The sequence below is a fragment of the Panthera pardus genome, unplaced genomic scaffold (genome assembly GCF_024362965.1).
Source record: "Panthera pardus isolate Hobbes unplaced genomic scaffold, ASM2436296v1 HiC_scaffold_25, whole genome shotgun sequence".
Classification (NCBI taxonomy): Eukaryota; Metazoa; Chordata; class Mammalia; order Carnivora; family Felidae; genus Panthera; species Panthera pardus.
This window is the reverse complement of record NW_026526821.1, coordinates 17,518,799-17,542,319: the sequence shown is the minus strand read 5'-3', so window position 1 is coordinate 17,542,319 and position 23,521 is coordinate 17,518,799. Positions and strand designations below refer to the sequence as shown.

At 44.1% G+C, this 23,521-nt stretch overlaps 1 protein-coding gene across 17 annotated transcripts in view; it reads right to left on the bottom strand.

Moving 5' to 3' along the window:
* Window positions 1–23,521, bottom strand: part of PTPRT (protein tyrosine phosphatase receptor type T) — a 1,067,285-nt gene that overhangs the window by 683,985 nt on the left and 359,779 nt on the right. For all 17 annotated transcript variants that reach the window (XM_019458468.2, XM_019458472.2, XM_053890232.1 and 14 more), the window contains 2 exons: window positions 21,768–21,849; window positions 12,706–12,821 (listed from right to left, as the gene is read on the bottom strand). In XM_019458468.2, coding sequence (XP_019314013.2) covers window positions 12,706–12,821; window positions 21,768–21,849 — 198 coding nt within the window. The remainder of the gene's footprint in view (window positions 1–12,705; window positions 12,822–21,767; window positions 21,850–23,521) is intronic.

Here is a 23,521-nt window from a genome sequence, read left to right as displayed (position 1 = left end):
GTACCTCAAACGCGGGGTCTCCTGAAGTCCCAAAAGCCACTGCCTTGAGATCTGCTGGCAGTCTACCCCAGAATCGATGTTTAAAAAGCCAGAATGGGTGGGGTGGGGGGGACCAGGCTGAGAACTGACTTCAGAGAACACTCCCTATGTGGGAAAGTTGGAGCACCCCTGCAATCACACCCTACTTCCCCCAAAAGTCAACACATCTCCCAGGAATCAAGAGCTCCATGACTGAGTTTGATAAATATTTTATTTAACCTAACAGGATTTGTCTGAGCATATATTAAGTAAAAGTCACATTAACGTTTTCTAAGTACAATCTGTGCTAGACACTGTGTTAACTGGCTTACATGACAGAATTCACTTAATCCTTTAAAAATCTCTGTGAAAGTACTTCTCCAAGGGTGAAGTTCCTGGGCCATCACCATCACCTGAATAGTTGTTGGAAAAGCACATTTTAAAGAGAATCCCAGGGCTGATATCCATTTCTAGATATTGTTTATTGGGGTTGGCAATCTGAGTTTTTTCCTCCTTACATACTCTGTTATTAGTTCCAACAAAACAGCAAAAAGGGTAAACTATACACATAAAGTTGAGTATTGAAACACCATGCTTCGTGAAGGACAACAGGGTCAGCATGGAAAAAGCTATGTTCTTAGAATGATCCAGAACACTGGCTCTCAAAATGTGGTCTACACATCCACTATATGAGCATCCCCTGCAAAGTTGTTAGAAATGCAAATTCTCTGGCCCCACCCTAGACGTTAAGTCAGGAACTCTAGGGGTGGAGCCATTCTAGTTTGGTTTTGGGTTTTTTTTTTTTTTTTAAGTATATTTATTTAATAGAGAGAGTGTGTGAGCAGGAGAGTGGTAGAGAGGGACAGAGAGAATCCCAAGCAGGCTCCAGGCTCAACACGGAGCTGATCGTAGGGCTCAATCCCATGACCTCGAGATCATGACCAGAGCAGAGATCATGACCTAAGCCGAAATCAAGACTCAGACATTTAACCAGGTGAACCACCCAGGTGCCCAGTTCAGTTTTAACAAACCCTCCAGGTGCTTCTCATGCATGACAAAGCATGAGATAAGCCCTATTAATGCTATTTTACAGGGCACCTGGGTGGCTCAGTCAGTTAAGCAGCCTACTGAGGCTTAGGTCATGATCTCATGGTTTGCAAGTCAAGCCTTGCATTGGGCTCTGCACTGACAGCTCAGAGCCTAGAGCCTGCTTCAGGTTCTGGCTCCCCCGCCCCTCAAAAATAAACATTAAAAAATGCTATAAGTGAGAAAACCGAGGCAGAGAGAGGTCAAGCAACATGCTTTATGAATAGTACTTCTTAAACTATTGTACATACAAATCCCCTGGGGATCTCATTAAAAAGGCAGATTCCAATTCAGTGAGTCTGTTGGGGAAGAGTCCATGAACCAACCACACGAGTACTAGCACGTCCTTATATGAGTTTGCTGAGTGACTAAGTTACAGAGTGGACCCAGGTGATCTGATTCCAGAGAATGAGACTTTAAAATCACATTGCCAAAACACCATCCATATATGACAACACATGGTTCACAATGACTCTGAGAAAGGAGGGTAGAGTACGCAGATTATTCAAAGAACATCAACTGCCATCTTGCAGGAAACGATTGCTCCAGAGAAAACAGTTTGGGAAATGCTGTAACAGAAGCCCAGATGCCTAGCTTTCTGGAAACCTCAGCGGTCTCTAATCCAGAAATATCTATGTGAAGATGCTTTGCCCAAGCATTGTCCCACATCCTTGGCTAACAGACTCTCTGAATACGTTATTAAGCAATGGGGTACCTGATATGTTATTAGGTTCAGGTAAGGTTTTCTTAACCCAATCTCATCAGTCTAAAGCAGTGGTTCTCAAAAGTTAGCAGGCATTGCAATTACCTCCAGGGTGAATCAGCAGGTCAGGGGTGAGGCTAGATAATCTGCATCTCTAACAAGTTCCCTAGTGATGCTGATGCTGCTCACTTTGTCCTAGGTCTCCAAGACTTGAAGATTATGGTCCTCTTAAGTCCCTGAATGCAAAGGAAGAAGCCAAACCATACCTCATAATACGGGAATGGAAACATCCCTTAAATCCAGGCCACTTCCTGTGGTTGAGCAAGTGGTCGCTGCACCAAAGATGCCCAGCCACTGGTGTGACATTCAAATCCAGCTCATGCTTTACTGCTCAGACCAGTCCAGACCACCAGCTCACTGAGTCCACTTGGAGGAAGGTTATCTGTTTTCTTTGCCCAAAGGCTTTGTCTGCTTGCCAAGCTCTAAGCCCACAAAGATGCTGCTTTCCAGAAGGTGAACCTTAGTCCCAATTCATCCATCCAGGGGGTGCATATCTTCTTAATTGAACAAAGGCATAGTTTAAGCTAAGCTGTCGTCCTGCTTAATCCCATTTTATACTCATGCCTCCCTCATCATGGCGACAGCTTCCTTTGAAATCTCTCGTTTTTCTTTCTTCACTTTCATCTGCTGGTCTCTCTTTTACAACAACTCAAATTCCACCTTTCCTTAGCTTTTTGTTTGTTTACATTATTTGAGAGTCACACTCTCTGCAAGAACAGGTGTTGCAAATACCCACACGTTAGTATTTCTGACCCTAGCATGCACGCATCCTTCCACCCTCAGGCAAGACCTATCCTCAGGAACTACCTAGAGAGGAAATCACAGAAACACCGGATGCCACGGACGATCTGCTGTTTTCACACTACTCTATGAGCTACTGAGGCATCTCTAATGGCCTCATCATTTTGCAATTCCCCCTCCCCTCTGCTCCTATGTCATGGCATTATTCCCTTCACAGAGAGATAAGACATAGCCTGCAAAAATGGCTGTCATTATTTCAGAGAGAGCATGCAGGCTTGTAATTGATTTGTGATTGGTGGAAGTGGGCACAGTATGGTCTTTAATAAAAGGGAGCTGTGTGCAACAGACGTGATGGCTGTTTTATAGGAGATACTCTAATACAGGGTCCAGAAAGCCTTCTCTGAGCTGCTTTGTGCTTCTCTCTCTCTCTCTCTCTCTCTCTCTCTCTCTCTCTCTCTCTCTCTCTCACACACACACACACACACACACACACACACACACACACACACACACACGGACACGGAAAATGAGGCCCAGTATTTCCAGCTGAAAATTATTCTAATTGTTCCAGAAATCTCCTGGCTAGGGAATATTTAAGTGAAATTCTCACAATTCACTTGTAATGAATATTCTTTTCACTTCTAGTCATACTGCTTCAATGGCATGACATTTGGAAACTCACTAAAATCTGACTCATTGATTCTCTTAAGAACATATTTGTACCTCTCTGGCAGTCTCTAAACAATAGCTTTTGATTTTTTTATTAAAAGTTAGAAGAAATAGAAGTGGACATAAATCATTTGTGATTAGCTATGCTGAAGCCCTCCCATGGGCCCGATGCACGCATGGCTGACTGCTCATTTGGGGTGAATCTCTGGGTCCAGAGTTCCTGGAGAGTCAGGAGCGTCCTGGCATAAGCCCCATAGGGAGTGTTGAGCCCTGAGCAAAGAGGATGGGCAGGTGGTGAAGGGCTAGCCCACGTGCCTCCTCCCTGGGTGCCTCTATCTCCCTTTGACTATTTCGAGTTCCCCTCTCAGAACTCTGATCAAAGGCCACTTCTTAGATACTCATGATCCCCCCGACTCCCTACCCAGCAGACCCACTCTTCCCCAACAGCCTGGCCACATTTACACCGAAATATTTAACTCTGTGTTAGTTGCTTCATGTCTGTGTCTGTCAGATGGTTAAGTTCTACGAAGCAGGTCCTGCTCGCTCCCGGCTCCTCCTTCAGCTCCCACGTGCTAGGGCCGGGATGAGCGGAGACCAAATCCTCAAGTGCATAAACTGAGGACAGGCTGAGGGAAGACACTGAGGAAAGGGTATTAGGAAGTGAACAAGACAGAGTTAGTGCATGAAGGGAGATTTCCAGGTCCAAGTTAGCTACAATCCTCAGAGATGCGTTGCACAGGATGATGGAGGAGGGGTCGGTGCACTGGGTGCAGAGGAATTTGAGAGCATGCAACCTTCTGTAGATCCAAAGCCCAGCTAGAATTTCATCCCGAGTTGCCCTAAAGGAGCTATTTTTTGATCTAGGGCACCTGCAGGTGAAAAGAAAAGCATGGGATGACCATGCCATGACTGCGAATACACTAAAAAACACTGAATTCTAGACTTGCTAGTATTCTTTATGGTTTATAAATTAGATCTTAATAAAGCTAACAATAAAAAGTGGCACAGACCCACTGTGTGTAAACCCGACCCGGAACCACCCCCATGTCATTCTCACTGGACTTGGCAGGGGTTGGGGGAGACTGTGGGGCAAACATGAAGGTCATGCTGTGTGATGTGGTGCGGTGACTAATAAAGTCCTTGATCTCTGACCCATGAGTCTCACATCTTCTGCCAGCATCTATGAAGCTGTGTAGGCTAACTCATTAGCCTGCAATTAAGGTAAACTCTCAGACCCTTCGTGGTTGTCAGCAAATGATTTCATGGAACCAAGAGGGAACTTGAAGGGGGGGCAGTCAGCATCATCAAACACTGAAAGAAAAGTTGAAGGCATCATCACCATCATCATCACCACGACTGGCTTCATCAACAAGAAAAGCACTGGTGACTTTCACAAGGGCCACTTCTGGGAAGAAGTGGGAGTTGAAGAAAGCCACACTACAAGTGTAGACATCATACTGAGGAAACAGAGCGAAGGGGAGAAGAATGAACAGGAACAATTTGAAAAACAAAAAACAAAAAAACCAAGGGTATGACTTAAGGGTTTGACTTACATTTTGATTTTTTTTTTGTAATTTTGAGAACCACAGACCTATTTAAGTATCTAGTACAGTACCAATTAGAGGTGTGTAAATACGTGCTACATAAATGAATCTTTTTTTAATAGGAAGCCACCTGTATGGAAAGAAAGGCTGGTATGGTGACATAAGTGTCGGGTCTACAAGGTGACCAGGAAAAGATGCTCAAGACCAAAGATCGTGACACAGACTGACAATCCCATCCTGCCTCCACGGCTCACGACCTACGGGACTTCACTGACCCCCTTCAAAGACAGCCTCCTCATCTACAAAACGGGGCTAAAAGAAGCAACTCCCTGAAAGCCTGGCTATGAGAATTAAGTCCATCATACGTGTAACCAACTGTGCTACACATGTCAGCTGTTGTGTTATCATTCACTTTCCATCATTGTCTAGTTGTTGTGTGGCCACTAGGTCTTCAACAGCAGTTCCACATGGAACGGACACCTGATGCAGGTGTGGGCAGGACGTGGAGGAGCTGGGTCCAGCACACTCACAGCCCTGGGCCAGCAGCAGCCCTTCAGGGAGCAGGGGAACAAGTTTACTGGAAAAATCAGCTGCAGAAAGGACTGACATGTCTGCTTATCTCATCAGCCCTGGCGTGCCTGCTGTCGAGCTGATGAGCTCACAGGGCAAGAGCCTTTTCCTGCCAGATTAGGGTCTGCTCCCGGTCCAGTGCCTGTGATGTGCCTAAATACACATGCTGCCCCTACGGAGATCTCTTCCAAACGTTTGGACTCACGGCCTCATTTCTGGGACTTGTCAAATGTTATTTGTTGTACAAACCCATGGGGAAGCAAATCCTTTGTGGAGAGGCCTGGAAACAAGCCCTGTGGTGGGGCTGACAGGGCCTGCTGTGGAGCCCCGAGAAGTTCACACACGGAGTCCCGTAGAGCGCAGCGTTCCATAAAGACCAGCTGACACACACGGGGTATTTCCAACCTCCTCTTGGATAAAGGATATCTAGTGGTGATGAGCGTGTGGGGGGAAGCTGAGGCTAAGTTTACCCTTGGGGGAAGATGCACTGCTGCTTCTAAACTCTGCTGTGCCTACCCTTTTTTCTGTTTGTATTAGTTACCTATATTCATTTCAAAGTATTTGGAGGAAACAGAAAAGATGGAAATACAAAGCATACATAATCTACCATCACAATCAATTATTGAATGTCCTGATAACTTGCCTTATAGTGTTAATATGTGCATATTTACATAGGTATGTAGATGTGTGCATAAATATGCATTCATACATGTTTACTTTTTGATAAAAATATACCAAGCATATTGTTTTATAACTTGCTCCTTTCACTTAAATACATACAGTGGAAATAGCATTAAATATACTTCTATAATCTGTTAATGACCCCATTCCAGCATTTACCTAATCAGTCAGTCCCTTTTGCTGGACATTCAGGTTTTTCTCAGGTTTCTTCCTTTTGAACATACTCGCGAATACATCAATTTTTTTCTGCCTCTGGTTATTTTCTTAGGTAAATTCCCAAAAGTAAAATTACTTCTTGGACGAGTATGTTCATTTAAGATTTTAGCTATCTATTGCCCAATTCGTTTCCAGAAAAGATGTACCCAGGCACATTTTCAATGCACCGATAGTCTGTCAGCACACTTCCACCTAGCTGTACCCTGAACACTGTTCTTTATTTCTTTTAACATTTATTTTGAGAGGCAGCGAGCACATGCGCAAACGGGAGGAGCAGAAAGAGGGAGAGAGAGAATCCCAAGCAAGTTCCGCACTGTCAGCACAGAGCCTGACGTGGAGCTCGATCCCACAAACCATGAGATCATGATCTGAACCAAACTCAAGAGTTGGATGCTTAATGGATGGAGCCACCCAGGCGTCCCAACTGTTCTGTTTTTTTAAAGGGCTCCCCGAACTGTAGGCTGCTTTGGTTACTAGACATTCCACGCAGAATGCAAACCATCTACTTGTTTAAAAAATGCTTAAAAATTCTAAGTTCGGATTCCTCAGGCCAATGTACCACCTAAGAAATTAGCAAGTTATAAATGAGGCCCCTTCCACCAGAGGCCATGCCATTATATTCTTCTCCTCAAGGAGAAATCTGTCCCAAACAAGACGAGTTTGTTTGTAACTTTGCTCGGCCTTTATCAGCCTTTTCCCTGAGGGACTCATTGTTCTAGGCTGGGGGATACACGTTTCGCAAAGGTCCTGTCCATTGATTCTTAGGTAGAGCTTGCAATGTAATTCCATGAAAGCCCGCACCAAAAGCTTTATATGCTTCCAAAGAGCATATAAAGTTTCTAGGGGAGAGTAAAACAGGGGTATGGGCTGGTCTTCCTTTTTAACTGATTAATTTATGATCAGAAAGCACTTAAGGATAAGCAAGCTAGAGAGCCCCACTGGACAGAAAGGAAGGCAAGCATTCTCTGCTACACAGATGATAGGGATTTATCTCACACTAGGAGTCCACTGACCACTCCTCAAACATTGCCAGAGAGAGGGGGCACCGACATACTATTCCGGAAACAAAGTCACTGGCTTTATTTCCCAGACCGAAAACTGGTGGATAAAAATGTTTCCATCTTTGGTGGCTTAGTGATTCCTCAGCATATCTTGGAAGCTACAGAAGCAAACAGCATTGTTGAAAGGCAGACTGTTGGCCACAACATGCCTGTTTCTCTTGCTTCGGAGATTCTCAGGCTGAGTCACAACAGCCTTGATATGTGGAACAGAACTCCGGCCAGTCTGCAGGCTGCTACTCCTCTAGGCGCTGGAACAGATCCAAAGCAGCCAAATCATGAGAAATTCACTACTGCCTTAGCCTGTCTTAGATCAGGACACAGTGGCATCCTGAGTGACAGGTGTTATGACAGGGGCCTCATATTTTGTACAAAGACATTAACTTACTTCCAGCTACACTGCTGAATACAAGCCTGGACTTAACCAGCCAAGTAGACATTTGCCGGCGAGCAGAGGATAAACCATCTACCTCCCAATATTTCCTGAAATATAGATGAGGGAGACAGTATTTCCAGTGGTTTCCTTAAAGGAATAGCTACTGAATCTCTTCACTCACCACCTATATTTAAAGTATCCCAGGATGGAGATGGATTTAGCAGAGAATTGGGGACCTTTGTCATATTGCACTGCCCACGCCCACCCCTGCCTCTTCGACCACCTCCCCAAACTACTCTTGTACAGAGCACCATTATAGGAAACAAGCCTGAGAAAGTCACTTGTGTGCCCTCAATAAGGCTGTGGTGGAGAACGGTGTTCCTTATATCACACATTGTTTTCTTTATGAGGACTCCTGGGAACAATTCCTATCCGGCTTCTGTGTGAACAAGTTAGAATTTTCCCGAGAAATTGGTTTGTGTTTATCTTGTGGACACCGTGAACTGTATGTCTGACAAGTTATTCCGTTGGCGGCTGTGGTACTGGGGCCTCCAATTGTGACCCACCGGTACGCCACAGATGTGGAGAAACGCAGTTTTTAACATTATGACCAGCTCCAAGGTCTTCTTTTCCTATCTTGTGTCACCTCACTTTTAATTTATGATATCTTGTCATGCTTTATGTCCCACTGTAAGCCACCTGAAAAACATTCTGTGACTTAAGATTTGGTTTACACTGAAAAGCAGGTATATGAGGTGTGGAAGAGCTCCGCACCATATGTTTCTATTTTCTTCAAAACTTCTATTACATTCTAACACCCTTCCACTGACAAACCCAAGATTTAGGACGTGCAACTCAGAAATGTAGCAATTATGATCATAAAATAATTGGAAAAGCTAAGTAAAGGTGCTGAGAATACTGTGATTGTTCCTTTTCAGTCTCCTGACCCAACTGGGGCAATGCCATTGAAATGACAAAGCTTCTTGAGAGCCTGATGCACCTTAATACAAATTACAATCGAAAGAGTAAATAGCACTAAATACTTAAGTGACACATGGAAGTTTATAAGGATTCTTGGGGTCTGCAGGCAGCCCAAGGAAACAGGAGGTTCAGGCACCACTGTTATTTTCATTCTACTGCACTAAGGAACAAGAAAGAACTGTTAGCTCCTAGAGGTGCAATTTCACCCAGGGATTTTCCAAACTGTGGGAGATAGGTTCAAATCCAAGAAGAGAAGCAATGCTATCAAATCCCATCAAAGTGTGCAGAGATGATTCCGAATGGGCTAGGGACCAACATTCACGCTAAGTCAGCCTGAAAACGTGATGGAGATCTTTCAATAAATGAAGGTGGAGGTAACTGGAGTTAGTTTCTTCTAAACAACATCCCTGTTTCCTTGGAGCTTGAGCTGTGCTCTCCAGTAACACTTTCTGCAATGTTGCAAATGTTCTGTCTCTGCTCGCCCAACATGGTGGCCACCAGATGCATGTGGCTACTGTGCACTTGAAATGTGACTAGTTTGACTGGACTTCTAAGTTCTGAATTGTATTTATTTTGATTAATTTAAATGTAAATAGCTGTTTTAAGTTTAACAGGGTTCTAGCATACAAGATCAATATATGAAAGTCAATTGTATTTCTATACACTAGCAGTGAAAAGTCAGAAATTGAGATCTTTTTAGACCAAAAAGGATAAGTCTGACCAAAAAAAAATGTGTAAGACCTATACACTGAAAACTGCAAGACCTTGCTGAATGAAATCACTATAGATCTTCAATAAATGAAGAAATATACCATGTTCATACTCACAAAAGTCATTATTGCTAAGATGTCAGTTCTCTCCAAAAGTGATTTATAGACTCAATGCAATCAATCCCCATCATAATCCCAACAGGCTTTTTTTGTAGAAGTTGACAAAGTGATTCTAAAAGTCCTATGGTAATGCAAAAGACCTGGAATAGCCAGAATCACTCTGAAAATGAAACACAACCGGAGGACTAACAATACCTGGTTTCAAAACGCATTATAAAGCTTATAGTAACCAAGTCAGTGGGACAGTGGTATAGACAAAGAGATCAGTGGAACAGAAGAGCCCAGAAAGAGCCCCACACATATGTGGATGAAAGCAGTACAGCAAAGAATGTTCTTTTCAACTAATGATGCCACAACAACTGAGGTATCCAAATGCGCACGCGCGCGCGCGCACACACACACACACACAAACTTTGATGCATACCTCACACCATATGCAAAATTAAACTGGATCACAGACTTAAATGTAAAAGCTAAAACTATAAAATTTCTAGAAGAAAACAAAAAAAAATCATTGTGACCTGGGGTTAGGCAAAGATCATTTCATAGAAATGATGCCAGAAAAGATCCAAAAAAGAAAAAAAATGATAAATTTGATTTCATCTGAACTTATTTTTTTTAATGTTTTTTAAACATTTATTCTTTTTGACAGAGACAGAGCACAAGCAGGGGAGGGAGAGACAGAGAGGAAGACACAGAATCTGAAGAAGGCTCCAGGCTCTGAGATGTCAGCACAGAGCTCAACACGGGGCTCGAACCCACGAACCGTGAGAGCATGACCTGAGGCCAAAGTCAGACACTCAACCGACTGAGCCACCCAGGCACCCCTGATTTCATCTGAATTTAAAAACTATTCCTCCAATGCTACTGTTAAGACAATAGAAAGACAAGCCACACATAGAAAACATTTGCAAACCATGTATCTGACAAAGAATTTGTATTCTGAATATAGAAAGAACTACCAAAATGCAATAATAAGCAAACAAACCAATAATAAATGAGCACAATACTTAAACGGGCACTGCACCAAAGAAGACATACAAATGGAAGCAAATGGGCACATGAAGAGATGTTCAACATTCTTGGTCATGAGGGAAAGGAAAACTAGAATCACAGTGAAGTAACACTACACACTTATTCAAATGGCTAAAACCAGAAAGACTGATCATACCAAGTGGTGGTAAGGATATTGGTAAGCAACTATAGCTCCCATACACTGCTGATGGGAGTGAAAAATGGCACAACCATATAGGAAAAGAGCTAAGCAGTTCTTTAGGAAGTTACACATCCACCATATGACCCAGCCATTCCACTTCTACCCAAGAGAAATGGAAGCATATGCCCCTAAGTCCATTCAAGTCACGAATGTTCACAGCAACTTATTTTTAAATAACCAGTATTTGAACAACCCATATCATCAGCAGATGAATATATAAAGCAACTATGGTATCCTCACACAATGGAATATTACTCCACAAAGAAAAGTTTTTAAATAAACTATATACATACACAATATCAGAGATGAATCTCAAAATAATTATGTTGAGCGAAAAAAGAGTACATACTGTGTGATTCCGTTTATAGAAAATTCTAGAACATGTAAATTAATATACACTTGACCCTTCAACAATGTGGGTTAGTAGCATTGAACCCCTACACATACAAAAATCCATGTATGACTTTTGTCTCCCCCAAAACTAAACTTCTAATAGCCTACGTTGACCAGAAACTTCACTGATAAAACAGCCAATAAACACATGTTCTGTATGCTATATTATAGACTGCATTCCTACAATAAAGGAAACTAGAGAAAAGAAAATCATAAGGAGGTGAAAATACATTTACAATACTATACTGTATTTATCGGAAAAAAATCCATGTATAATTGAACCCACCCAGTTCAAACCCATATAGTTTCAGAATCAACTGTTTAGTGACAGAACGTGGATCAGTGATTGCCTGGAGACAGATAAGAGTGAAGAAGGCAGAAAGCAGGGATTACAAATGGGAACGAGGAAACTTTGAGCATGATGGCCATGTCTAGTACCTTGATTGTGATCAAAGTTCCACATATATACACACATGTGAAAATGTATTAAATTACACACTTTAAATTCTGTATCTCCATTATACCTCAATGAATCTGTTTAAAATAAAAAATAAAACAAGGCACCGGGGTGCCTCAGTCGGTTGAGCATCCTACTTCAGCTCAGGTAATGATCCCATGGTTTGTGAGCTCGAGCCCTGTGTGGGGCTCTGCACTGATAGCATGGAGCCTGCTTCGAATCCTCTGCCCCTGTCTCTCTGTTCCTCCCCTGCTGGCACGTGGTCTCTCAAAAATAAACATTTAAAAATAAATAAATAGAAAATAAAAAACAAAACCAAAATCTGTTCAACAGCCGCATGTGCCTGGTGGCTACTCACTGAACAGCAGTTTGACTCTCTGTGCTGCCTTAGCCCTTGGTATTTCTACATCAGCATCCGTGGGAGTATCTCTGATGCTGTAACAATCTGTGTCTAATTCTAGGTCCCATCCTTTCCCCTACCTCCACTAAAAGAGATTCTCTTTTATCTTGCTTTGAAAGTAAGGCTAACGAGCAGACCTACGAGTGGGACAGATTCTAACTCAGAACAAATTTCCAGCAGACGTTCCTGATGGACTCATTCAGCCAAAGAAGAGATGGCTTTGCTCATTTAGCGAAATATTCTGGTAAAGGGTGATTTTGTAAGACTTCACCAGAAGGCTGTGGAGGAACAAATAGGAATCTGGTGGACCACTGAGTAGCAGCTAGGTTCCCTCCACCCAAGATTTTAGGATTCCACATACCCAGAATCTAAAGTACTGAGTTTGTCTTAGCCCTGTGTCTCTGGGCTTAATGGACAAAGTCTGTTAGAGGCCAGCTTAGAAAGGTCATAGTTGCAAATTCTAGTTCTGTCACTTTTATGTTTGTGGTATCGCCTTCTCCTTCTGTAAAATGGGTATCCTGGTGCCCACAAAACAGAATTAGAGTTAAGATCTAACAAGATCATGGATGCAGAGTATCATCTAAGGAGCAGAGGTAAATAAAAAATATCCCCTCCTCTCACCCACCAAGCCCTTCATCACAGCACACACTTTCTTCCCTTACCAAGGGATGGGCAGGTGTACACAGGGGGCCACTCCCATTCTTACCTGGAGCCAAAGTTTGTCATGCTGAGACCACTTCCCACCAGCGATGCACTGAAACGTGGCATTCTGCCCCACATTCACCTCGACATTCTGGAGCCGCAGAAAGTGAGGTGCTTTTCCTAGGAGAGAAACCAAACAGCATATGAGGACTCAATTCAACAGCCTGCGCCACTTCCCCATCCGTGGATGGCCATGCAAGATGAGTGCTCAGCAGGGTGGAACCTGCACCTAGAAAGTGGCCTGGTGCAATAAGGAGATACTGCTGTTTGATCACTTACTATGAGTCAGCTACTGTTTGTTCTAAGAGTTTTACAGGATCACCTCGCTTAAACCTCACCAATACCCTGAGATGAGTAGTATCTCATTTCACAGATCAGAAAATTAAGGCTCTGAGGGGTTATAGTTTGGCACAGAGAGCCAGAAAGTGAGGGAGCTAAGACATGAATCCAGGTCTCTGAGAGCTTCAAAATCCTTAATATTAGCTTCTGGGCAATACTGGCATGTTTGGAAGAAGAAAATGGAGGCGGGCACATGGAGAGGATTCAGCATAGATAATTCCTCCCTGTAGCCTGAGTGAGCAAAATAAAGAAAGCTTAAGCAAAGCACTTTGAACCTGAGACCCAGGTGCCTGGCCTTGGTGATGGCATTGATGATGCACATCACAGGGAGGGCAGAGCAAAGGAGGGACACAGGTGGAGGAGAAAAACAGTAGTCATCATTCACGACTGCTAAGCGGTCGGTGCTGTGTGCCATGTGCACACATAGTAACTCCCTGAACTGAAAGCAGTTGGTGGTGGATCATCTTCGTCTTATAGTGAGTGAACTGAGGCACCAAGAACTCGAGAAACAAGCAGAGTCTACACTCTTAACTCTGAGCTAGAGTGTCTCCTAAGGATGGGAGGGAGGTGGGTCATTTACTCTGGGGACTCGGCATAACAGGAAAAGGGACTTTCAAATGAAACTCACATGGTCTGTGAGCAATCAATTCCAGAATTAAGCAGTTTTATGTTGGGCTAATGGATTCATCTCTTTCCTTGTTTGAGGAGTCAGGTTCTTGCCTATTTGAACTCTCCAAAGATGAGTGGGCTGATAATCAATGTCTAGAAGTAGAATTTCGCCACTGAGGCACAAAGGTGCCAAGGATCCCACTGGGGGGCCTGGGTGGCTCCGTCGGTCAAGCGTCCGACTCTTGGTTTTGGCTCAGGTCGTGATCTCACGGTTCATGGGAATGAGCCCCATGTCGGGCTCTGTGCTGCGTGGAGCCTGCTTGGGATTCTCTCTCTCCCTCAAAACAAACTTTTTAAAAAAGTGCCAAGGACCCCCTAACACATCAACCAAATCAATGATGAAATGGACATCAACTACCCCACAATGGGACCAAATGAACAGTTGTTAAGAGGATCAAGAAGGTTCAACAAGGGCCTTTGGTCATCTTTTCAGAGAGAGTCAAATACCCAGAGAGACAAATAATAACAATCATGTCACTTATCTAAAGCTCCTATAATGGCAGGCACTGTGATAAATGCTTTACGTGTTTCATCTAATTTAACTTTGTAACATTCCTATAAAGTAGACATTATTATTTCCCTCTCAGAGGCAGAAATCAAAGCCCAACAAGTTTAATTTGCCCAAAGCTACGTAGCGTTAATAAGAGACAGAAACAGAATTAAGTCCAAATTTTGGCCCCAAAGTCAACATTTAACTAGCGTGATGTCCAGCTTCCTGGGCAATGAGAAGTCCACAGTGTCACCCGGACCCCAGAGACCAGAGGCAGGGCTTGCAGGCCAGGCTGTGCTGATTCTCCAGGTTCCTCTCACTGCTCCCGAATATCTTATCACAAGTGATTCCCACCCCTCTTCCTTGCCATTTGTCCCCACAGCCTTCATGCTACACACTACCTGCTCCACCAACCTGTGTCACCAGGTATAGAGCTCAGCAAAACCAAAAGCCCTCGGCATGAAGAGGCAGACTTGCTGTGTGAAAACACACACCTTCTGCTCGGGCTTCTAAACAAATGACAACAGCTCAGAGACCCCCTCGGGCCACCCTCAGGACCCCACTGCTAAAGTGGTGTCAAAAATTGAAGGCCCAGGAAGACCTGTCTTTGTGGGCTTCTCAGAATTGAAGATTCCTGCATCTAGTCAACCTGACAAATGTCATGCTGCTTTGATTGTCTGAAATTGTTTCCTTTTTGCTTTCCTGTATAATTTTGTCAAGTTATTTTTGGAACTATCAGTTCAAGTCGATTCTTCAAGTGGGACTGAGAGTAAACCTGGTAAGCCCATTTATGCCACAGGTTTAAAGGGAAAGGAACATCCACTCTGCGCAGGGAGGGAGAAGAGCTTTAACTCCAATGTTGGGAGGCTCTGTGCTGGGTTTTACAAAGGGATGTCTCTCCATGCCCTTGGGGACATTGGGCAAATGGTTTAACGTCTGGGACTTCTGCAATCAGAAATGGATCTTCTCTGGATCAATGTCCCCTGCTTGCTTCTGACTCCCAGCTTCTTGGCAGAAGACCTTTTGTCTGGATTTCTTCGTCTTCAATCCCTCTTCCTGCTTCCCTTCTAGGTTTAATGGTAGAGAGTTCAGAGGCTTAATAGCCCCTAGTGTTAATATTCTGGTGAAACACTGACGGTTTACGGCAGATGTTGAACCCACGCACCTACAGGAGCCACTTACATAAATGAATGAAGTAGCTCAGTCATAAAACCAAACAAAAACAAAACACCACCTCCTTGCCCCATCATTCACTTCCCCACTTTTGACAGAGACTTGAGTAAAGATTTCTCTCTACGTAAGAACAACAACGTTACACACACAATAATAATGGGTATCTGACATCAGCCTCAGCACTAAGGAGGCAATAAGGAGTGGAGGGGACTAAGGAAAATGGATAAAGCTCCACGACCCCTTAAAAGGAGGCAGCTGTTACTTAAATCCAGCAGATGAAGGCCATTCCAGAGTACTTGGCTGACAACAGCCAAGTGTCCAGTTTGTCAACCCAAGTAAGAAATCCAGGTGTTATGTGACCTCTCTCATTCTAAAATCTTGACTGAATTTTGGGGGCACCTGGGTGGCTCAGTCAGTTAAGCATCTGACCCTTGATTTCAGCTCAGGTCATGATCTCACAGTTGTGAGATCAATCCCCATGGCAAGGCAACCCATACTCAGCATGGAGCCTGCTTGAGATATTCTCTCTCTCTCTCTCTCTCTCTCTCTCTCTCTCTCTCTCTCTCTCTCTCTCTCTCTCTCCCCTTCTCCCTAGCTTGTGCTCTCTCTAAAACATATATATATATATATACACACACACACACACACACATATATATGCTCTAATATATATATATAATGTAATATAATAGATATTCATATATATGTATATAATCTAATATATTAGATATTCATATATATGTATATAATCTAATATAATATATTAGATATTCATATATATGTATATAATCTAATATATTATTCATATATATGTATATAATCTAATATAATATATTAGATATTCATATATATGTGTATATTCATATATATATACACACACACACACACACACACACACACACATATATATGAATTGCATTCAAACACCCTGCAGACCTAACAAAACACATCTGCAGGCCTGCTCCTCTGGGTGTGGTCTCTGTTATAAGGCTCCAGCTAAGTCATCCAGAATCATTCCCACTGGCCGCTTCTGCCTTTGTGTGGCCCCATGAATGCAGGCAGCATGCTGCAGATCACATGACTGCTAGTCGCCGATCAAGGTTCCTAACACAGGAGCTTATGGAGAACACCCTCCTCCCTGCTTAGCACTCTCTCTACATGCCCTTACTCTGGTGTCTGCTCTTTGAGCCAGGGCCTCATCCCCACCTCACAACAAAAGTCTCTCTCTGGGGATCCTCCTCATGTTGGGGACCTGTTCAGTCCACTTCTCTGAGCTCCTGGCCTCTCTGACCCCTCTTCTCCACCCCCTCTCTCCCCTGACCACAGTCCACTTCTGAGGCCTATGCTCTCTCAACTGTCATCCCCCCCACCATCTACAGCTCTGAGAAAGAATTTATCCTGCCAGCTTCAACTTACCAAACACATTTGTCCTTGGGGCCCAGGTCGGCCTCCAGCTTGTGGTTTTAAACACTCCACCCTCACTCCCCACTGAGACCCAGCAACCCCAAAGTGGGATCCTGCTGAATGGGGTTAACAGAAAACTAGCTATGCATTTGGGGCAAAATGCCTTGATGCTGGTGACATTTAAACTCCTGCAGATGTCAGTGCAACATCCAAAGACATATTATTGTGCCCTTTCTCTCGCTCTTTAAGCCTGACGGTCCTCAGTAGGAAGCCACGCAATTGAGGAGAAAGAGCAGTACACACATTAGAAATGTGGTACAGACACTCCACGGGCTCAGTGACATGGCCCCAGAAGGTTGTGATGAGAAGGAAAAAAAAGTCTAAAAAATTCCAGAAGTCAACTTGGGAGCAAGAAACTTAGAAACCCGGTGGAAAACTGTGCTGACATTTATTATATGTGGTTGCCACTGCGGTGGCCACCCTGCTAAGGGCTAACGCTGAGAAATGACAGCAGAGGGGGACTATGGCTAAAACACTTTTATAATAACACAAAAATGTTAAATGGGCTATAAAATATAGACGAGAGGTTCCAGTTTGTAAGAGAAAATAATTTCCTTTGAGTATTACGCCTCTGTGTCGGTCACTGTTTTGGAAGCTGCGAGGCAATCATTCAAAGTCATAACTTCAGCTCAGATCGATCGAGACTACAATTGCAAATCAGGCACTAACCCCTTGGAACTTTTGGAGTATTTCGTGGAATCGCCTATTGATAAGCACTGACCTGATGTTAATAGAAAAAATGTTTTGGAGGACAGAAGTAGAGAATGACAAGGCCTGGGGAGAATGTATATTTCTCCATATAGTTAAAATTTTAACAACCGTAAGCAAAGTCATAAATGCATTAATATGAAAGCTTCAGAGGGAAAGAAGCACTGTCAACCCAAAGGACAGTTCAGAAGCCTCTAGCAGTCTGCGTGACTCATGATCCCATGAGCAGCCCCCAAGGACGCGTGCACGGTGGGAACGCTGGAAGGCATCACTCAGGCTCCACCTTTGATAGACCTACCCCAGCCTAGCCTGCACCAGCCAGTTGCGTAAGCTGGAAATCCAGGAGTGCACCGTTTCTGATGCCTCTGCCTCCCGAACTAATCTATCAAATGGGACCAGCTGACTCTACCTCCTAAATGTATCTCTGATCTGTCCACCTCTCTCCCTGTTTCTTCACAGCACTGGTGACCATCTGTTATGGGGTAAATTGTGTCTCCTCTGCCTCCCAAGTTCTTTATTTATTTATTTATTTTGAGAGAGAGAACGAATGAGAGAACACGCACATGAGCCGGAGAGGGGCAGAGAAACAGGGAGAGAGAGAATCCCAAGTAAGGTCTGCACTAACAGCACAGACAATGGGGCTTGAACTCATAAAGCATGAGATGATGACCCGAGCTGAAATCAGAAGCCAGATGCTCAACTGACTGAGCCACCCAGGTGCCCCTCCTCCCTCAAATTCTATGTTGAAGCCCTACTGCTCAACACCTCAGACTGTGACCATATTTGGAGATGGGGCTTCTAGGGCAGACCTTAATCTAATCTATCCGGTGTCCTGATAAGCAGAGAAAATCTGGACACACTGAGATGTATCACCAGCATGTGTGCACAAAGGAAAGCCCATGTGAGAACACAGCTAGCAAAGGAGAGAGGCCTCAGGAGTAACCAACCCCGCCACCTCCATCTCAGAACTGCGGGCAAATAAATTTCTGCTTTTTAAGCCCCCCTAGACTGTGGGGTTTTGTATGGGAGCCTTAGCAAACTAATTTACACTCTGTTGTAGATCACATAATTGCCGATTTCATTTCCAGTGTTTTCAGTCCCAGTGGAAGGGCAGAGAATGAATGAGGGCAGAGAGTTACTCCCATCCACCCAGCGCAGTGCCTGTCCTGGAGTATACACTCAGGAAGCATATGCTGCATGATGAATGGACATCTCTCCACCAGCCTGGTCCGGGCCATTACCACGTCTTCCGTGATTCCAGAACTTTCCCCCTGATAGGTCTCCTCACTTCTCTACTCCCCTTCAACTTGTTCTCCACAGAGCAGCCAAAGTGATCTTGTAACACTTAGATCAAATCAATCCCTAGGATAAATCCCTCCACTGGCTCCTTTTTGCTCTTACATTAAAACCTAACCTCATCAGGACTCTCAGGGGCTTGAGTGGTCAGGCCTCAGCCTCCCTCCCACTTTCATCCACACCTACGCTCCCTACACTCTCGGTGTTCTGCCAGCACCTGCCGATTCCCAGTGCAGGACATGTGCACTTACTGCTTCCAATGCCTGGCATGCCCCCCACTCCCTAGATCACTACACAGGGGACTCCCGTCTCAGCTCAGACCACATGTGCATAGACACCTCCCCTGCCCCTTAGACTCTAAGGACTCCCCCCTCATGCCAGCCACTCACATTTATTATATTCCCAGCACTATCACTATCTGAAATTATATTCATTACTATTTAAGATTACTTATTTAGTAGCTTTCCTCCCTATGCAAGTCTGCTAAGTTAACACCACGGAGACAAGGATCTAACCAACTTGATCATTTAAGTATCCCCTGTGTCCAGCACAAACTCCTGACACATAGCTAATGCACAAATAATTTACTTACTGAAAGGAAGTATAAATAAAAAGCTGGAGTAGACGTAGACTGAGCAGAGAACTTAACCAGGGGCCTTTGCGAGGTACCGTTCACCTCCACACAACTCAGGAGCTATGGATAGACCCCTGAGGACTATATGCACTGCCAGTATTTGTACATATAATTAAGTGGAATTTTTCCAATTCCAGACACTATTGCAGTGTCCTCACATTTTGACTTCTGGGAAGTTTAAGCTTAAGGTGCCTAAGCATCAAGGCTGAATTCCGTGTTGCACTCACATTACAAAGGAACACAGCCAGAGTCACGTCTTTCTGAGTTATATCCCATGGCCCATTTGCTGGGTAACTGGCTCTCAGCAATTCCGTAACCACGCAATCCACATTCCTCAGCAGGAGGAATACGAGGCTGTCAGGAGAATCCTAAGTTCAGGAGCAACCCCAAGGAGGGGGAGAATTCCAAAGGGGGGGGCATGAGACTTTAGGGTGGGGAGCATCAAACACCCTCCAGACAACCCTCTCCCATAGAGATTTCTCAGAGAGAAGGGAGCATTTGGCTTTCATAGCAGACCATGGACAGCGCTTGGAATCAAGGGGCAGAGCTAAGACTGGAACAAGGGACAGGTATCAGGTGGGGTGACAGCAGAGGGGAAAACTCCAGCTCGAGTGGAGAGATCTGGGATCCCTTATGAGAAAGCCAGACTGGATTCTCCTGGGAAGAGCCAAAGAAAGACAGAGTGCAAACATCAAGCGCTGAGTAAGAAGCAGGGGTGTGGCAGGCTGCAGCAGAGGTGAGGGTCCCCGACGATGATGGGATGTGCACAGGGCTTGGGGAAACTAACCTGGTCTCACAGAGAGACTACCTCAAAACTGGGAGAGCTGTGCAGAGCTGGGTGTGTGGCATTAAGGAGACCGCAGGGAGGGCAGGCATCTCCTGACACAGCTGTCCAGTCTGAGGTCAAAGATCATTCTTTAATGGGCAGCTGATTCCCAGAAGGCCAGGGAGGGGAAGGCTTAATCCAGGTGAGGGGATTAACCGAGTATCTACTATATAAACACTGCGTGGCTGGGGGGACTTCTTCATGTGAGGTCTGGGTCAGCAGGCATGACTGAAATCCCAAAGACCCAGGAAGTAACTCAAAGGATAGGAAGTTTAGACCAGAGCAATGAATAACCCAGTAGGATCTCAGCACTGAGAGGCTGGCTGATTTAGGGGAAGAGGGGCTCTCTTGCACAGACACAAAATACAATTATCCCAAAGACTGTCTTGCCAAAACCCTTTGGAACTTGTCCCAAATTCTTCCAAAGAAGGTGCTCTAAGCAATGAGTCCAACAATGGCATTCTAGTGCTGGGGAAGGAAGTGATGTTCAAGGTGCTAACAATTCATTGCAGAAGTGGAAAGTGTCATTTCAATTAAAGCAACATGGATGGGGCTGAACTGAAAACAGCCCCAAAATGAAAGGACTGAAAGGCCCTGTAACAACCAGGGGCAAAGACGAGGGAGTAGAGAGGGCCCTCCGGGAGATACCTGGAACCAGACAGCCGCCAATAAATTAATGGGAATCTCCAACATGCAGAACGGCTGCTACCCCAGCTAGCCCTCCTCGGAGGTACCCTAATCCCCATGTGTATCCCTCTGATTACAGTCCCCCCCAGCCAAATGTCACCAGATATGATGCCACCAACTGCCTCTGGGATTTTTCGAAACTGGGAACCACAGTTCTTTGCACAAACACATCCAGAAATCTCAGCCTAAATACAACAAAAGGAGCTTCAAGGGGAAAGTGGATGGGCACAGAAGGAGCAGTATGCCTTTGAGGACTCCTGATACTGTACCAGAAGTACTAACCACATGAGAAATCTCTCCCTACGTCTACACAGAGCTGATGAGTGTATCTAAAATTACTTTTAAAGAATTAATAGCTTTGGGGTACTTTTCCCTGTGAGTGAGCAGTGGCTAATTTGCCCAGTGTTTTGGTGCTGTTTTTTTTTTTTAAGACAATTGCACAAGATTCCATCCAAAGCCTTCTAATTCTTCCACTTCAGTGGTCTGAATCCCACTAATAAACAATCAGGACTTTAGACTCCCTTAATGACGGGGAGAGATTCAAACGAAGATGTTTTGCCACTCTCTGCAAATTTCCTGTAGGTACTGCCTGTTGAACAGGCCAGCAAAATGACGAATTTATTCAGGACTGATTGCATTGAGTATGTAAGCATTTCTGAAGGATTAAAAAGGAGGGTGAGAAATGGTTGTGAGCTGAATGAATGGCGGTGCGGGGACTACAGCCTCCAAGCTCCCCAGTCCGGCATGGAGCAAGGCTGTGAGGAGGAGGGAACAGACTTACTGCATGGATGAGCAAGGACCCGGACCTCGTCCACAGCGATGTAGCCAGGATGACCCTTCAAAGAGACGGATTCAAATATCACCTGCAACACACATGGGGGAAGAGTCAATTTTGCAGAAGTGGTTGTAGGCATTATAGGAAGCCGCCCAGCCCCCAAACCTTCTCTTTCAGCTTCCCATGAGAGCCTCTCAAAGAGGCACTACATTACTCTAGCACACTACCCTGCCAATTGCCTCGGATTTCCAAAACAAGGTAAAAAGGCCACATTCTAATGACCAGCCAAAGAAGAATCAGCCACACGGAATATTTTTAACGGATTTCAGAAATAACGCTTGAATGCAGAAAAACAACCCAAACATGGCTTGAAACCCCAATCTGCACCTTTTTCATTGCTGTTTCAAGTGAAACACAGAGAATTACTTCCTAATATCCCAAACTTTCTTATGAACTGTGACAGGAGCTTACCTTAGAAGCTACCATAAACCAAGGAGGGTTTACCCTGATTTGATTCTACATCCCCCAGGAATATATTCCACCTGAGTTTTTTTTTTTTTAATTTTAATTCCAATACAGTTAACATACAGTTTCAGGTGTCCAATATAGCAATTCAGCACTTCCACACAATACCTGGTGTTCATCACAAGTGCACTCCCTAATCCTCAGCCCCTATTTCTCCCCTCCCCCCACCCACCTGCCCTCTGGTCACCATTAGTTTGCTCTCTGCACTTAAGAGTCTGTTTCTTGGTTGGTCTCTCTCCTCAATCTCAATTTCTTAATAATACCTCTTGAAGATAAGCCCCATACACAACTGTTGGTATCCAGGAATTCAAGGGCAACAAGTTCTTTGAATTCTCCATTCTGACTCTCACCCAAACTGTGTATTTCAGTGGAAATTTTACAACTCAGTTAACAGCTGTCCTTGTCACCCACTAACTTCACCTAGAAGATGTGACTATGTGGACACTGCGATTAATGCCCTTGACCTCCCTAATTCCAATGGTCTTTATCTCCCATCAGCTTCAGCCATAGGTATAAATGCTCGGGCTTCTCATATTCTTTAAAAGCTACCCTCTGGCAGCAGGATCTGCTTTAGCACAGTCCAGCTGTGTTACTATCACATTTGGGATTCTCAGTAGTTTCATCAACACTCACTCTCAACACTTCCTTACTTCCCACAGCAAAACTCCCCCCTCCCACTATAATCTGGACTTTTCCCCCCAACACTTTCCCCAGAACTGCTCTCATGGCAAATACCAACAACCTCATAGTTGCCAAATTCAATAGATAGTGTCCCATCTTTATCTTAAGAAGGAAGACAGTGTAATGCTTAAGAAGGAAGATCAGAATGCCTGGGTTGCAGTTTTGGCTACACCACTTACTAAGCATGTGACCTTGGGCTATCCTAATTATTAACACATGTTCCATGAATGAATACAATGAATACAAGTCATGGGAGAATGGGTGTGTGATAGTGAAACATACATTAATTAGTTCAGTGTTATCTCTCCCTTCCTCTGCAGAAAAAAGAATTCTATAATGAAAGAGAGAATCTTTCATTCATCAGCATTCTTGAGAATTTTTTTTTTTTTGTAAAGCATGAGATTTGGGTTTTTTTGTAAAGGTGAGATTTGGGTTTCTCAAAAATAGAAGAAAAATATTCCATAATAAACAAGGGAAAGAACGTTCTCGTTTTCCATTAAATGAGTTAATAATTATAAATTGCTTGCAACATACATGGTAAGATATTGGTAAAT